General features: G+C 40.7%; 1 protein-coding gene across 1 annotated transcript in view; it reads right to left on the reverse strand.

Annotated features, from left to right (window-relative positions):
* MAN1A2 (mannosidase alpha class 1A member 2) overlaps window positions 1-17452 on the reverse strand; it is a 164119-nt gene extending 146667 nt beyond the window's left edge. Inside the window, exon 1 of the mRNA XM_082834021.1 lies at window positions 16406-17452. Coding sequence (XP_082690147.1) covers window positions 16406-16707 — 302 coding nt within the window. The 5' untranslated portion in view covers window positions 16708-17452. The remainder of the gene's footprint in view (window positions 1-16405) is intronic.
* Between the last annotated feature and the right edge of the window lie 747 nt (window positions 17453-18199).

Below are 18199 nucleotides of genomic sequence, written 5' to 3' on the forward strand. Positions count from 1 at the left end.
ATAGAGCTTAGGGCTTCCCTGGTGGCGCAGTGGTTGAGAGTCCGCCTGCTGATGCAGGGGACGCGGGTTCGTGTCCCGGTCCGGGAAGATCCCACATGCTGCGGAGTGGCTGGGCCCGTGAGCCATGGCCGCTGAGCCTGTGCGTCCGGAGCCTGTGCTCCGCAACAGGAGAGGCCACAACAGTGAGAGTCCCGCGTACCGCAAAAAAAAAAAAAAAAAAAAATAGAGCTTAAAAACAGAGCTGCCATATGATTCAGCAATCCCAACTCCTGGCAATAGAACCGGACAAAACTCTAATTTGAAAAGATACATGCACCCCCATACTCATGGCAGCACTATTTACAACAACCAAGACATGGAAACAACCTAAATGTCCATCAAAAGATGAATGGATAAAGAAGGTGTGGTATATTTACACAATGGAGTATTTACTCAACCATAAAAATAGTGAAATAATGCCATTTGCAGCAACATGAATGAACCTAGAGATTATCATACCAAATAAAGTCAGAAAAAGAAAGACAAATATCGTATGATACCACTTATATGTGGAACCTAAAATACAACACAAATGAACTTATTTTCGAAACAGAAACAGATTCACAGACATAGAAAATAAACATGGTTACCAAAGTGGAAAGGGGGTGAGGGAGGGGTAAATAAGGAGTTTGGGATTAGCAGATACAAATTACTATATGTAAAATAGATAAGCAACACAGTCCTACTGTATAACACAGGGACCTATATTGAATATCCTGCAATAAACCACAACAGAAAATTAGATGAAGAACACATGTATATATAACTGAATCACTTTGCTGTATACCAGAAACTAACACAACACTATAAATCAACTATACTTCAATTTAAAATAAAAAAATATATACTTTCATTAAGGGTCAAATGTACCTCAAGCATTGGAAATACAAAAATAATTAAAAGAACTGTCATTTGTCCTCAAAGAGCCCATGTTCTACTGGGAACAACAGATAAGTAAGCAGATGATTATAAATATGCAGTCACAGACAATACATGAGAAAGATAAAAGTACATGGGAAAAAGATTATGTAAAGGCAGGGAAAGTAAGGGAATAAATCTATCTGTGGATGTGGGCAATCTCAGCTGTTAATGGGTAAATTAATATTAACAAGACTGCTGTAGATCAAAGAACACTATTATTAAATAAGATTAAAAGCAAGTCAAGGTAATTCAAGCACCGATTTATAATACTAAATGATGATAAAAAATGAAACCTAATCTTAGACTACATATTACAGAGGCTTCATAATCTACATAAGTCTACGTTAGTAATATAGAAGGAATATTCTGAGATTGTATGTTTCATACTTTAATAAGATGAAAAATCAAAAGAAATATTAATAAATAAAAATAAACATTTCACAGCCCCTAGAACACTTGCTATGAAACCCAAGAGAAATTTTGGAAAGGCTATTATAGCTTTAAAGCAAATAAACTATCAATATGTTTGAACAAATTTTATTTCCTTAAAACATTTAACTTTATCCAATAAATAATGTTTACCTATTAGCATTCAACTTCTGGGGCACTGAACAGTATGTCATCTCCTGCAATTTCCAACACTTCCTGACCAACATGAAAATCAGGACATACCTTAGCATTCTGCAATTTAACCACACCACACTAATACTTTATTCATTTCTGAGAAGAATGAAAAACATACTGATTTTATAACAGTGATTTTATAATGCTGAACTAATAAAAGCAAAGTCACTATCACTTTGCTTAGGATCAAAATTAGACTTTAAATGAGGGTATACAAAATTTCATCTGATGAGCAGACCCAAAACACAGCTTCTACCAAATTACTATTAATACTTATAAACATGCAGAAAATAATAAAAACTCAGACTATCAAAGAAATAAGAGCCATCATGTCAGAATCTGGAAGAATTCTTCAGTAACTTATAACCATATTTAACTCATGAAACAAAAAATATCCAAACTACTACACAACCCCAACTGTAACTTATCTCAGAGACCCAATGATAAAATGGGACAGAAACCTTTATATAGTCAGAGCACTGTTCAACTTTCCTTTCCCCACAGTCTCTTCCCAATTCTTTCCTTATTATTTAATTAGCTAGGCTATGTCAGAGAACAACTCCTGGAGGATGGGGGAAGTAGAATGAAAAACTGTATTCTAAGTGGTATGAAGCAGAACAAGAAGAATCTCAGTAGTTGTCCATGATGCCAATTGTACTCGGAATTGTGAAATCTATTCTAGCGCCACAGCTGAAACGACTTAAAGATATTAGAACAGAGGAAAACAGACTGAGAGCTACACAAATCAATTTGTACTCCAACTATGGAGTTGAAAAGGGTATTCACTCAATATGCAAGTAGATCAATATACAAGTAGAACAAAGGAAAGCCCCACAGACTTAGAGGATAAAATGTGTGACCTCCCTAAAACAGGAGCAGTAAGCCCTGAGTAAAGAACAGGATGAGGGTGGGGGTGGGGGTGGGGGAGGCATGGAAGAGAGATGAAATGAGGAAAGATGATAAGAAAGCTAAAATCACAATAGTGAGATACAAAATCTCTACTCTTGCAAAAGAAAGCAAAAATGAATCAAGCAAAAAATACAAATCATGACATGAAAAACTTGAGAAACTCTCACCAAAGCATGCTACAATCTGGTGTCAAGTTCAAAAGCCATATGACATTAGTGACTACCATATATCCAGCACAGGTTTAGAGTGATTATGTCTAGTAAAATGTCACACAGCTAGTTAGTAGAACCAAGATGCAACTTTAAGTCCTTCTAACTCCAAAGCCTATGCTCTTTACGTCTGAGGAAACTATCAGAAGTTAACATACACCCAACCCGCAAGTATTCAATTCATACTTGCAAAATCCTGACTGGAGGAAGAAACTTATTGGCAGTTCAACTAAATATTTTAAAAACAAAACAAAACCACAAAGCCCATTTACATAATGCCAATATATAAAACAAATGTCAATTTCAAAGTGAAAATTAATGAAATTCTTATTATAAAACAAACATTGTTTATATTATCCTCAACTTAAAATAACACAAATGGCCATTAATAAGAGACTGAATTAAGTAAACTGTAATATTTTCATATAATGCTACATAGTGATGAAAATAAACTACCACCACAAACTTCAACATGATGGAATCTTAGCAAGATAATATTGAGCCCCTTCACACAAAAAAAGGCAAGACACAGTACATACATCATTTATATACTTATGTAAAAGTTAAAACAGGAAAATCTTAACTATATTGTTTAGTGATGTTTACCTAGTGGTAAAACGGTAGGGAAACACACGGTTGTAATTACCATAAAAGTCAAACACACGAATGGGGTCAGGAAATACTGAGGAGGGTTGGTTTGGGAAGTGATGATCTGGAGGCTTTTGGGGTGCTGACAATGTTTGTTTTCTCAATCTGGGAGGTGGTTGCATGAGTATTTATATATAAATACTATCTATTATAGTGTGGATTATTCTTTTATGTATTTTTGTATAATAGTTACATTTTACAAATTAGAAAGGTTTAAATAAAATGAATGTAATAAATGAAAACTAAATGTAAGCACAGAAATAGGAAAATGTAAATAACACGCTGACAATATATTGTACGCATGTATTTTATATATATATGTATAAAACTATTGTGAATAAAGGGTTACTATCAGGCCTGTTTCAGGAAGAAAAAAATAAAATTCTTATTAGATAAGTCTATTATGTACACAAATTATGAACATGATACTTTATGTGTATCATTGTATATTTATAACAATATTCATGTATACTATAACCAATACCTGTTTTGGTTACTTCAAAATCACAGATGCTAATAAACATGACTGTCATGAACATCAAACTATACATTTTATGTCATCATCTGGAAGATATATATTGTTTGAAAACTCTGGATTATTTATGAACCACTTAACAGAAGGAAACATACAGGTTTTCTCATGAAAATACTTTATCTCAAATTCATGTAGTAACAATAACATAAATTAAAGTATTATTTAAATATAGCGGATATTTCTGGGACTTTCCTGATGGTCCAGTGGTAAAGAATCCGCCTGCCAATGCAGGGGACATGGGTTCGAGCCCTGGTTGGGGAACTAAGATCCCACATGCCATGGGGCAACTAAGCCTGTGTGCTACAACTGTTGGCTCGCGCACCTCAACGAGACAGCCCACATGCCGCAAACTACAGAGCCCACACTCTGGAGCCTGCGCGTCGCAACTAGAGAGAGAAAACCCACATGTCACAACTAGAGAGAAACCCGAGCAGACCGCAAGCCATAACGAAAAGATCCCACGTGCCTCAACAAAAAGATCCCGTGTGCTGCAACTAAGACCCAACGCAGCCAAAAAAAAATAAGGTAAATAAATAAATAAAATAAATATTTTTTAAAAAAATACAGTGTATATTTCTTAGTAATCCATAATCATGTCAGCCAGAAACTGGGAGTTATCCTGGACTACCTCCTCCTCCTACCTCAGCCCCCATATTCAATCAACCACCAACTTCTGTGAAACTTAATAGTTTTAACATCTCTTGAATCAACTACTTTTCTCCACTAATTTCTCTCCTTCTCCATTTTCATCACTCTGGTCTAAGCCAGTATCCTCTGTGACCTAGGCTCTCCTAACTGATTTCACTACATTTCCTCCTGTTCCTCTCCAATCCACTGTTTACACTGCAACCAAAGTAATTATTTAAATTTTTAAAAAATATTAAATGATTATGACATTCCCTTGCTTTAATGAAAACTCTTCAATGACTTCCCACAGTACTTAACATAAAGATCAAAATACTTGACTAAAAACCCTCCAGGATCCTGCCTAGGGATTCCAAACTCAACAACAACCAGGTTAAACATTGATTCATTAAATTTACTTATCGGGCAACTTAATTGAGTGGCATAAAATGAAGAGTCCATGCCCCACTAGAGGGAGTAGCAGCTGCCTGGATCCAGCTGAGCGTTGCCATCTGAAAATACAGACTTGGATGTTGTTATATCCTCTCATTTTTCAAGAGAAGCCAGAAATCCAGACTTCTGTGTGAAATTTTCCTGATATGTCAATGCTGGCAACTCATCCAAACTTTCCAATCAATAAGGAGGCCAAATCTGACCTGTCATCTAGTCTCTTCACCTAACCGCACCCCACTAATCTCTACACCAGCCATACTGAATCTGAATATTTCTCAGATCCTCAATGATACTGAAACCGAGCAGGACCCCGTGGGGGCCTCCAGGGCACAAAACCCTTTCTGCTTCTGGTTTCTTGTTTGTAGGAAAAAGGCTTTCCACCTCCAAGACCTTTCCTAAGTTCCACAGGGCAGATTCAGTTACTAATTAGGGGAATGAGGGAACAGCAGAAAGAAACGATAGTGCAGTGATGGGGCAGGGGCCTAGTTCTTCCCCAGGGCTGTGCATAACAATCTCATACATATCTCTGAGTTCGTCTACAGAAACTAGGGCCCGCATCCAGGTGGAGGGTGGTATTTTCAGGCTGAGCACAAGCATGTGGACCTCTGACTAGTTGGAACCAGAAGGCTGATGATTGAAATTCCTAGAATACCACGCTGTTACCTCACCACCAACCAGTCAGAAGTAGGTCACACACCCTGCAGCTCTCCCCTGAAATTTTGCCTATAAAAACTCTTCCCCCAAAATCTTTAGGGAGCTCGGGTCTTTTGAGCATGAGTCACGATTCTCCTTGATTGGCCCCTGCAATAAACCTTTCTCCACTCCAAACTCTGACGTTTTGGTTTGTTTGGCCTCACTGCGCATCAGGCACATAACTTGGGTTCAACAACAGTACTACTTAGGGCTCTCACACATGTTGTGTCCTCTGCTCTGACCACTTTTTTTACCACAACTCTACCTGACCTAGCAATCTCCTACTTGTAAGCTTCTCAGCAGTTGTTTCCTCAAGAAGCCTTCCCTACTCCCACTGCCTGTCCCCGCGACCCCCACTCCACAGGCTAAAACACATCATTATGTACTCTGATAACACTGGGTACACCTTCATAACATTCATCACACCTAAAAAATAAATTTGTTTATTTAATGCCTGTCATCCCCTCTCACCCCTCCCCCAAGATGCGAAGCTCCATAAAAATTAGGCCTGATACACAGCAGACATGCAATACACATTTGTTGCTAAATAGTTTGGTTATAAAATATTCCTTTAGACAATAAGGGTCTGGTGTACTTTTAAAATATTAATTAATCTCTACCCAACTTTTCAGGAACATGTACAATATTTTAAAGTAAGTAGACTCAATTAAAATATTCAATTAAAACTGTAATTAATGATAATAATAACTAATATTTATTGAGCATTTACTAAATGCTAAGAGCTATGTTGAGCACTTCACGTGTACTATCTCATTCAATATAACAATCTATAAAGTGATGCCACTATCATCCAAAGGAAGCAACTTATGCATAGAGTTTAAAAATTTGCTCAAAATCACACATCTAATCAGTGACAAACTAGGGTACGAAACCACGCAGTCTGACTCCAAAGCTTAAGCACCTAACTACACTAATTAAGAAAAGCCAATTCAACAAGTATCTGTTAAATACTGTAAGTAAGAAATAATGGCCATAATTTATTTTTCATTACTTCTCCGTTAAAGTAAGGTTCCTCATCCCTCTAACCTGCACTCCTCTCCACACATATAAAATTAAATCAAGTTTTATTTTCCAAATTAAGAAAGATGGTTCTTTGACCCACATCCAAAATAAGCATGATCTTAGTACCAACTATATCTGTTAAAATGTTATCTTTCCGAATTATTTTTAAATGTTAATGTTTATATATTAATGTTTTTACATTGTAGTCTTATTATTGGAATGATCTCTAATTTGAAATGTATTTCATTGATCAAATTAGAAGAGTTCTTATAACTACAGACTGTGTTTTCAGATACGGTGACAATCGATATAAAAATAAACTGAGTGGGGGACCTTCAAGATGGCAGAGAAGTAAGACTTGAAGATCACCTTCCTCCCCACAAATATATCAAAAATACATCTACATGTGGAACAACTCCTATAGAACACCTACTGAGCGCTGGAAAAAGACCTCAGAACTCCCAAAAGGCAAGAAACTCCCCACGTACCTGGATAGGGCAAAAGAAAAAAGGAAAAACAGAGGCAAAAGAATAGGGACCTGCACCTCTGGGAGGCAGCTGTGAAGGAGAAAAAGTTTCCACACACTAGGAAGCCCCTTCACTAGCAAAGACGGGAGGTGGGCGGGGGCAGGGGGCCTTCAGAACCACGGAGAAGAGTGCAGCAACAGGGGTGCAGAGAGCAAAGCAGAGAGATTCCCGCACACAGGATCAGTGCCAACCAGGGCTCACCAGCCTGAGAGGCTTGTCTGCTCACCCGCTGGGGCGGGTGAGGGCTGGGGGCTGAGGCTCGGGATTCGGAGGTCAGATCCCAGGGAGAGGACTGGGGTTGGCGGCGTGAACACAGCCTGAAGGGGGCTAGTGCACCACAGCTAGCCTGGACGGAGTCCGGGAAAAAGTCCGGACCTGCCTAAGAAGCAAGAAACCATCGTTTTGGGATGCTCGAGGAGAGGGGATTCAGAGCACCGCCTAAACGAGTTCCAGAGACAGGCGCGAGCCATAACTATCAGCGCGGACTCCAGAGACAGGCATGAAACACTAACGCTGCTGCTGCAGCCACCAAGAAGCCTGTGTACAGGCACAGGTCACTATCCACACATCCCCTCCAGGGAGCCTGTGCAGCCCGCCACTGCCAGGGTCCCGTGATGCAGGGACAACTTCCCCGGGAGAACACACGGCACGCCTCAGGCTGTTGCAAGGCACGCCAGCCTCTGGCGCCACCGGCTCACCCCAGCCTGTACCCCTCCCCTCCCCCCCCCCCCCCCCCCCCGCCTGAGTGAGCCAGAGCCCCCTAATCAGCTGCTACTTTAACCCCATCCTGTCTGGGTGGGAACAGACGCCCTCAGGCGAACTACATGCAGAGGTGGGGCCAAATCCAAAGCTGAACCCCAGGAGCCGTGCAAACAAAGAAGAGAAATGGAAATTTCTCCCAGCAGCCTCCCGAGCAGCGGATTAAATCTCCACGATCAACTTGATGTACCCTGCATCTGTGGAATACCTGAATAGACAACGAATCAACCCAAATTGAGAAGGTGGACTTTGGGAGCAACTGTAGACTTCGGCTTTGCTTTTGGCAACTAATTTGTTTCTGGCTTTATGTTTATCTTAGTTTAGTACTTAGAGCTTATTATCATTGGTAGATTTGTTTATTGATTTGGTTGCTCTCTTTTTCTTTTTTATATATATTTTTATCCTTTATCTCTTTTTGTGAGTGTGTATGTGTATGCTTCTTCGTGTGATTTTGTCTGTATAGCTTTGCTTTTACCATGTGTTCTAGGATTCTCTCCTTTATTTTTTCTTCTTTTTTTTAGTACAGTTTTTAGTGCTTGCTAACATTGGTGGTTTTATTTTTTGCTTTGGTTGCTCTCTTCTTTTTTTATTACTGTTTTATTTTAAACAATATTTTTTATTTTAATAACTTTATTTTATTAATTTTTTTAATTTAATTTTTTCCCTCCCCTTTCTTCTGAGCTGTGTGGCTGACAGGGTCTTGGTGCTCCGGCCAGGTGTCAGGCCTGAGCCTCTGAGGTGGGAGACCCAAGTTCAGGACACCGGTCCACCAGAGACCTCCCAGCCCCACAGAGTATCAAATGGCGAAAGCTCTACCAGAGATCTCTATCTCAATGCTGACGCAGCTCTACTCAACGACCAGCAAGCTACAATGCTGGACCCCCTATGCCAAACAATTAGCAAGACAGGAACACAATCCCACCCATTAGCACAGACGCTGTCTAAAATCATAATAAGTTCACAGACACCCCAAAACACACCACTGGACGTGGTCCTGCCCACCAGAAAGACAAGACCCAGCCTCATCCACCAGAACACAGGCACCAGTCCCCTCCACCAGGAAGCCTACACAACCCACTGAACCAACCTTACCCACTGGGGGCAGACAGCAAAAACAACGGAACTACGAACCTGCTGCCTGAAAAAAGGACACCCCAAACACAGTAAGTTAAGCAAAAGGAAAAGACACAGAAATATGCAGCGGATGAAAAGAGCAAGGTAAAAACCCAACAGACCAAACAAATGAAGAAGAAACAGGCAGTCTACCTGAAAAAGAATTCAGAGTAATGATAGTAAAGATGATCCAAAATCTTGGAAATAGAACAGAGAAAATACAAGAAACGTTTAACAAGGACCTAGAAGAACTGAAGAACACACAAACAATGATGAACAGCACAATAAATGAAACTAAAAATTCTCTAGCAGAAATCAATAGAGGGCTTCCCTGGTGGTGCACAGGTTGAGAGTCTGCCTGCCAATGCAGGGGACATGGATTCATGCCCCAGTCCGGGAAGATCCCACATGCTGTGGAGTGGCTGGGCCCATGAGCCATGGCCGCTGACCATGCACGTCCAGGGCCTGTGCTCCACAACGGGAGGGGCCGCAACAGTGAGAGGCCCACGTACAGCAAATAAATAAATAAATAAATAAATAAAAAATAGAAATCAATCAAGAATAACTGAGGCAGAAGAAAGGATAAGTGATCTGGAAGGTAAAAGAGTGGAAATAACTACCACAGAGCAGAATGAAAAAACAGAATGAAAAGAACTAAGGACAGTCTCAGAGACCTCTGGGACAACATTACACGCACCAACATATGAATTATAGGGTCTCAGAAAAAGAAAAGAACTGAGAAAATATTTGAAGAGTTTGTAGTTGAAAACATCCCTAAAATGGGAAGGGAAATAGTCAATCAAGTCCAGGAAGCGCAGAGCGCCCCATACAGGATAAATCCAAGGAGAAACACGTCAAGACACATATTAATCAAACTATCAAAAACTAAATTCAAAGAAAACATATTAAAAGCAGCAAGGGAAAAGCAACAAATAACATACAAGGGAATCCCCATAAGGTTAACAGCTGATCTTTCAGGAGAAACTCCGCAAGCCGGAAGGGAGTGGCAGGATATATTTAAAGGGATGAAAGGGAAAAAACCTACAACCAAGATTACTCTGCCCAGCAAGGATCTCATTCAGATTTGATGGAGAAACTAAAACCTTTACAGACAAGCGAAAGCTAAGAGAATTCAGCACCACCAAACCAGCTTTACAACGAATGCTAAAGGAACTTCTCTAGGCAGGAAACACAAGAGGAGGAAAAGACCTGCAATAACAAACCCAAATCAATTAAGAAAATGGTAATAGGAACATACATATTGATAACTACCTTAAATGTAAATGGATTAAATGCTCCCACCAAAATACACAGACTGGCTGAATGCATACAAAAACAAGACCCATATATATGCTGTCTACAAGAGAGCCACTTCAGACCTAGGGACACATGCAGACTGAAAGTGAGGGGATGGAAAAAGATATTCCATGCAAATGGAAACCAAAAGAAAGCTGGCATAGCAATTCTCATATCTGACAAAATAGACTTTAAAATAAAAACAATTACAAGAGACAAAAAAAGACACTACATAATGATCAAGGGATCAATCCAAGAAGAAGACACAACAATTGTAAATATTTATGCACCCAACATAGGAGCACCTCAATACATAAGGCAAATGCTAACAGCCATAAAAGGGGAAATGGACAGTAACACAATCATAGTAGGGGACTTTAACACCCCACTTTCACCAATGGGCAGATCATCCAAAATGAAAATAAATAAGAAACACAAGCTTTAAATGATATATTAAACAAAATGGACTTAATTCATATTTATAGGACATTCCAGCCAAAAACAACAGAACACACATTTTTCTCAAGTGCTCACGGAACATTCCCCAGGATAGATCATACCTTGGGACACAAATCAAGCCTTGGTAAATTTAAGAAAATTGAAATTGTATCAAGTATCTTTTCCAACCACAGTCCTATGACACTAGATATCAATTACAAGAAAAAATCTGTAAAAAATACAAACACAGGGAGGTTAAACAATACACTACTAAATAACCAAGAGATCACCAAAGAAATCTAAGAGGAAATAAAAAAATACCTAGAAACAAATGACAATGAAAACATGACGACCCAAAACCTATGGGATGCAGCAAAAGCAGTTCTAAGAAGGAAGTTTATAGCAATACAATCCTACCTCAAGAAACAAGAAACATCTCAAATAACCTAACCTTACACCTAAAGCAATTAGAGAAAGAAGAACAAAAAAACCTCAAAGTTAGCAGAAGGAAAGAAATCATAAAGATCAGATCAGAAATAAATGAAAAAGAAATGAAGGAAACGACAGCAAAGATGAATAAAACTAAAAGCTGGTTCTTTGAGAAGATAAACAAAATTGATAAACCATTAGCCAGAATCATCAAGAAAAAAAATGAGAAAACTCAAATCAATAGAATTAGATATGAAAAAGGAGAAGTAACAACTGACACCACAGAAATATAAAGGATCATGAGAGATTACTGCAAGCAACTATATGCGAATAAAATGGAAAACCTGGAAGAAATGGACAAATTCTTAGAAAAGCACAACCTTCTGAGACTGAACCAGGAAGAAACAGAAAATATAAACAGACCAATCACAAGCACTGCAATTGAAACTGTGATTAAAAATCTTCCAACGAACAAAAGCCCAGGACCAGATGGATTCACAGGCAAACTTTATCAAACATTTAGAGAAGAGCTAACACCCATCCTTCTCAAACTCTTCCAAAACACAGCAGAGGGAGGAACACTCCCAAACTCATTCTACGAGGCCACCATCACCCTGATAGCAAAACCAGACAAAGATGTCACAAAAAAAGAAAAAAACTACAGGCCAACATCACTGATGAACGTAGATGCAAAAATCCTCAACAAAATACTAGCAAACAGAATCCAACAGCACATTAAAAGGATCATACACCATGATCATGATCCAGGAATGCAAGGATTCTTCAATACATGCAAATCAACCAATGTGATAAACCATATTAACAAACTGAAGAAGAAAAACCATATGACCATCTCAATATGTGCAGAAAAAGCTTCTGACAAAATTCAACACCCACTTATGATAAAAACCCTCCAGAAAGTAGGCATAGAGGGAACTTACCTCAACATAATAAAGGCCATATATGACAAACCCACAGCCAACATCATTCTCAATGGTGAAAAACTGAAACCATTTCCAATAAGATCAGGAACAAGACAAGGTTGCCCATGCTCACCACTATTATTCAACACAGTCTTGGAAGTTTTAGCCAAAGCAATCAGAGAAGAAAAACATATAAAAGGAATCCAATTTGGAAAAGAAGTAAAATTGTCACAGTTTGCAGATGACATGATACTATACATAGAGAATCCTAAAGATGCTACCAGAAAACTACTAGAGCTAATCAATAAATTTGGTAATGTAGCAGGATATAAAATTAATGCACAGAAATTTCTTGCATTCCTATACACTAATGATGAAAAATCTGAAAGAGAAATTAAGGAAATACTCCCATTTACCACTGCAACAAAAAGAATAAAATACCTAGGAATAAACCTACCTAAGGAGACAAAAGACCTGTATGCAGAAAACTATAAGACACTGATGAAAGAAATTAAAGATGATACAAACAGATGGAGAGATATACCATGTTCTTGTATTGGAAGACTCAACATTGTGAAAATGACTATACTACCCAAAGCAATCTACACATTCAATGCAATCCCTATCAAACTACCAATGGCATTTTTCACAGAAGTAGAACAAAAAAATTTCACAATTTGTATAGAAACACAAAAGACCCCGAACAGCCAAAGCAATCTTGAGAAAGTAAAACGGAGCTGGTGGAATCAGGCTCCCCAACTTCAAACTGTACTACAAAGCTACAGTAATCAAGACAGTATGGTCCTGGCACAAAAACAGAAATATAGATCAATGGAACAGGATAGAAAGCCTAGAGATAAACCCACGCACCTGTGGTCACCTTATCTTTGATAAAGGAGGCAAGAATATACAATGGAGAAAAGACGGCCTCTTCAATAAGTGGTGCTGGGAAAACTGGACAGCTACATGTAAAAGAATGAAGTTAGAAAACTCCCGAACACCATACATAAAAATAAACTCATAATGGATTAATGACCTAAATGTAAGGCCATACACTATAAAACTCTTAGAGGAAAACATAGAAAGAACACTCTTTGACATAAATCACAGCAAGATCCTTTTTGACCCACCTCCTGGAGAAACGGAAATAAAAACAAAAATAAACAATTGGGACCTAATGAAACTTCAAAGCTTTTGCACAGCCAAGGAAACCATAAACAAGACCAAAAGACAACCCTCAGAATGGGAGGAAATATTTGCAAACGAAGCAACTGACAAAGGATTCATCTCCAAAATATACAAGCAGTTCATGCAGCTCAATATCAAAAAAACAAACAACCCAATCCAAAAGTGGCAGAAGACCTAAACAGGCATTTCTCCAAAGAAGATATACAGATTGCCAACAAACACATGAAAGGATGTTTAACATCACTAATCATTAGAGAAATGCAAATCAAAACTACAGTAAGGTATCACCTCACACCGGTCAGAATGGCCATCATCAAAAAATCTACAAACAGTAAATGCTGGAGATGATGTGGAGAAAAGAGAATCCTCTTGCACTGTTGGTGGGAATGTAAATTGATACAGCCACTATGGAAAACAGTATGGAGGTTCCTTAAAAAACTAAAAATAGAACTACCATACGACCCAGCAATCCCACTACTGGGCATATACCCTGAGAAAACCATAATTCAAAGAGTCATGTACCACAGTGTTCATTGCAGCTCTATTTACAATAGCCAGGACATGGAAGCAACCTAAGTGTCCATCGACAGATGAATGGATAAAGAAGATGTGGCACATAGGTACAATGGAATATTACTCAGCCATAAAAAGAAACGAAGCTGAGTTATTTGTAGTGAGATGGATGGACCTAGAGACTGTCGTACAGAGTGAAGTGAATCAGAAAAAGAAAAACAAATACTGTATGCTAACACATATATATAGCATCTAAAAAAAAAATGGTTCGGAAGAACCTAGGAGCAGGACAGGAATAAAGACGCAGACAGAATGGACTTGAGGACACGGGAGGGAGAAAGGTAAGCTGGGACGAAGTGAAAGAGTGGCATGGACATATATACACTACCAAATGTAAAACAGACAGCCAGTGGGAAGCAGCCACATAGCACAGGGAGATCAGCTTGGTGCTTCATGTCCACCTAGAGGGGTGGGATAGGCAGGGAGGGAGGGAGACGCAAGAGGGAGGAGATACGGGGTTCTACGTATATGTATAGCTGATTCACTTTTTTATACAGCAGAAACTAACACACCATTGTAAAACAATTATACTCCAATGAAGATGTTTAAAAAAAATAAACTGACATAACCACATAAAATATACACAAAGTTAATACAGGGATCCCTCAATACCTGAACTCTATCTGAATTCTTGCCTTCCAAAACTCAGGAACCAAATAGATTTGAATAAGTTCTCACATGTATCCGGACTCTTACTACCCAAAACCCAGAATTTGGCTCACTCACCATCCCTTGTTAAGAAAACTCAATGACCAATCTCTCACTCCAAACTCCGGGATCCAACAGTATCCAATAGTCTTGTACAGCGAAACAGAAGCATATGTATTCAAGGGCTTATATAAATTTTAGAATTCTTGTTTTAAGAGATTTAAGCAGATTTTTTTAAATGTGAAAAAAATGGACATATCTGTATTTTCATTCAAATTTGAAATTTAAATTCCACTTAACAAAGAATTTTTCTATGTGAATGTTTTTAAACTAAAAAGTGCCATATTTTTTAACCTTTAGACCACACAAAATATAAAGTAAATTGTTAAGTATATGACAGACAACTTATAAGAGTTAAATAAAGTTAATTCATGACTTCAAAGAGCTCTGAAGTCAGTCTTAACATCTTTTTATAAAAAAAATACTTATCATTATAAATAACATGGGAAATAAGGTTTTCAAGGAAAACAGTACTTTCAGTGTTAATTTTTCAGCAACGTTATTTCACAGATTATATCAGATTCTTCTTGAAGTCACAAAGAGCAAAGGGCAAAATAAAAGAAACAAATGAAAAGAGTACAGAAGTTGAAAATGATGGCAAAAATTTCAAATTAATTTGGTTACAGACGAATGATATGAAACAATTTTAGAAGTAATTACTCCATAAGGTTCAGCCCAAAGTCAAAGAAACAGCAAGCAAAGAACAAATTAACTAGACTGAGAAAAAGGAAAAACCAGCTCTCATTACAACAGAGCATTTTTCTAAAGTATTTAACTTAGGATAACATTTGAACACAAGCTTTTTCAAAAACCTCGTGCATGATGAAAACTTACAGCATCAGTTGAGAACAGAACTAAAACATATGATTTTTTTACATGCTCAAAAAGTATTTTAAGAAATAGAGAAAAAAGGAGAAAGGTTTAGCAGGTTAAAAAAATATATATACTGCAGGTTTGAAGAAAGCAAACTACTTTCCCAGATTCTTTTGATACAAATTACATAAATGATTTAAAGAGACTGTAACTAGAGCTCCCATTTTATACTAATTTGTCCATATTCTCCCAAGAGCTCACTTCGGATTTACTGATTTTAAAGAATGTGAACCCTTTAATCAAGCAAATTCTAAGAGTTATTCGATACACTCCATCTTTCACATTTAGGAAAAAAAAAAAAACAGCAAAATTAAATTTTAAAACATAACCAAACCTTGTCTACAAGAGTCACAAAGTGAGTGACTTAAGATTCAGTGATCTCTTTAACTTAACTGATTCCACACAGAGCACCAAAACACATCTATTGTGCCTGTGTTTGTCTTTCTAAAAAGCTAAGATTCACTACTAAGCTTTAACTACCAGCCAGAGATGAGAGCCCTCTGGGAGAGAACAAACCCAGAGAAGATGTCAGGATTCCATGGATCTATTTCACAGGGTGGCACAATAATTGAATGCAACACATTCTTAATAAATGAAGGCGCAGCATATGTCACTGTTTCTTCAGGTTAAGTCTTCATACCTCCATTCCCAATTGTTCACATCAGACACAACAACCCTGAGCACAAACACTCCTCCTACATAAAAGGAAGGAGCTGGACTCTGGATGGAGCTCTAGGTGTCCTTCCAGTTTATGATTCTATTTAACTAGTTGTGTAAAAATACAACTCTCACGACTCAGGGAAAGTTACATTTTACTGCCAAAAAAATGACAGATTTGATGCAATATACCATACCTTGCTCTGCCAAATGTTAATACCAGAACTTCTGAAATAAACAAACCTGTGTCTATGTTCATCTGGTCCATGGATCAGGAAGACTCCAGGGTTTTTAGCCCCTTTGCCGGCATCTACATGAGGAATTAACACATCTTCCAAACCCAGATCAAAACGTTTGTGTTTTGAAGAGTCTGGAAGGAAGAAGAATGCCCCAAAACACAGGGTGATGAAGGCACTTAGAATAAGGAGGAGGATAAACTTCTCAGAAAGTCTCAAGGTAGCCCTGTGATGCGGGAAGGAAGGCGGCCCCAGGTTCAGAGGTGGTATCCTTCGTCCAGAGAGGGGTAGCAGCGCTGGGGTAGTCATCGTTTACGCTCTTGGGCAGAATATTTTATAAAGTTCTCATCTTACATCAAATGTACGATACATTGAACAGTCTTCAGAATCCTGGCAAAAATGGGGAAACTCAATTTTCCTCCTCTTAAAGGACTGCTGTGCGTTTCAACAGGGCACCTCTTTCACGCTCATCCAATTACATGCAGAAATGAGTGTGGCCCCCAAACGAGCATTAGTTTAAGTCCTGCGATACTTTCTTTGCCATCTGGCTCTCAGTACCTCACCGGGTGATTACAAGTCTCCTCTCCATTCCTAAGGGTAGATCAGACAAGCAACACCGCACTGAGGATGCAAGGTGTGTTCTTCCATTCCTGAACCTCTGGGAGATGCTCCAACGTGGTTTCCCGCCCCAAAAGGGAGCCTGACGTGATCCAAGGAGCTGTAGAAGGTTCACTTGAGCTCCTCGGATGCTTCGATTGCAGAATCTCTGAACCTCAGTGGTGGAAAAACAAGGGGCTCCTCGGAAGCCAGTCAACCGGGAGGAGGGTCACCCGCCTCGCCGGGAAACCGAAGCAGCCGCGCTGGGCGAAAAGCAGGAAGGAGGGCTCGGACGCCCGCGCCTCCCGACGCTGTCCCCGGGCTCCGACGCTGCTCCCTCGACGGCTGGCGCGAAGGGCATCCGCGTCCAAAATACCTGCGCCCTCCCAGGCGCGGCCGCCGCGGCCGCTGTCGCTACCGCTCGGGTCTGTCAGGGAGCGGAACTTCCTCCTCCGCGGCCACTGAGAAGCCCCGGCGTGAGCGGGGGGAGGGGAGGCGCTGCGGCCGCCCCCGCTCGGCTCCTCCTCCTCCTCTCGGCAGCGGGTTAAGTTAACCCAGGCGCCGGCTCCCAGAGCGAGGCCGCTTCTGACCCCGCCGTGCCCGGCCGCGGCGACCGAGCCTCCGCGACCCCGCGGCGTGGGAAGAAGCAAAGCCGCGGCCCCCCTGTCCGAGAACCCGGGGCAGGCGCCTGCTCATTCCTCGCTCAGCCCGGGGGCGGCGGCGGCCCTGGGCTCGCGAGAGCAGTCGCGCCTTGGGCGGGCAGAGGTCAGCTGCGTCTCCTTCCTCCCTGGCCGCCGTGGGGGACTGCCTGGCCGCCGTGGGGGCCTCCGCGGCGCAACCTCCGGTCGCTCGCAGCCGCTCGCTCTGGTGGTGGCGGCGACGGCTGCGGGAGAGGCAGCGCGTCCACGCGGTGCGCGGCTGCGGCCCGGTCCTCGTCCCGTGGCTCCCTAGGCCGGGAGGGCGCGGAGCAGCCGACTGCCGACACCCGTTGGGCACACTCCTGAGGGGAGCCGGCGTGTGGGGGTGGGGCGGATGGCTCGGGCCTGCCTCCGGCCCGACTCGCGAGTGGGCGTCCCCGAGCGGCGGAGTGTGAGGTGCGCGCGCACGCTCCCGGCCTCGCCGCCGCCGCCGCCGCCCCCGCCCCTTCCCCGCCCCACCCGGCCCGGCCCGCGCTCCGGCCTCGCGCTGCTGCTGCGGGCTCCAG

This window comes from Leucopleurus acutus (assembly GCF_964270905.1).
Source record: "Leucopleurus acutus genome assembly, chromosome: 2".
In the NCBI taxonomy this organism is placed as follows: Eukaryota; Metazoa; Chordata; class Mammalia; order Artiodactyla; family Delphinidae; genus Leucopleurus; species Leucopleurus acutus.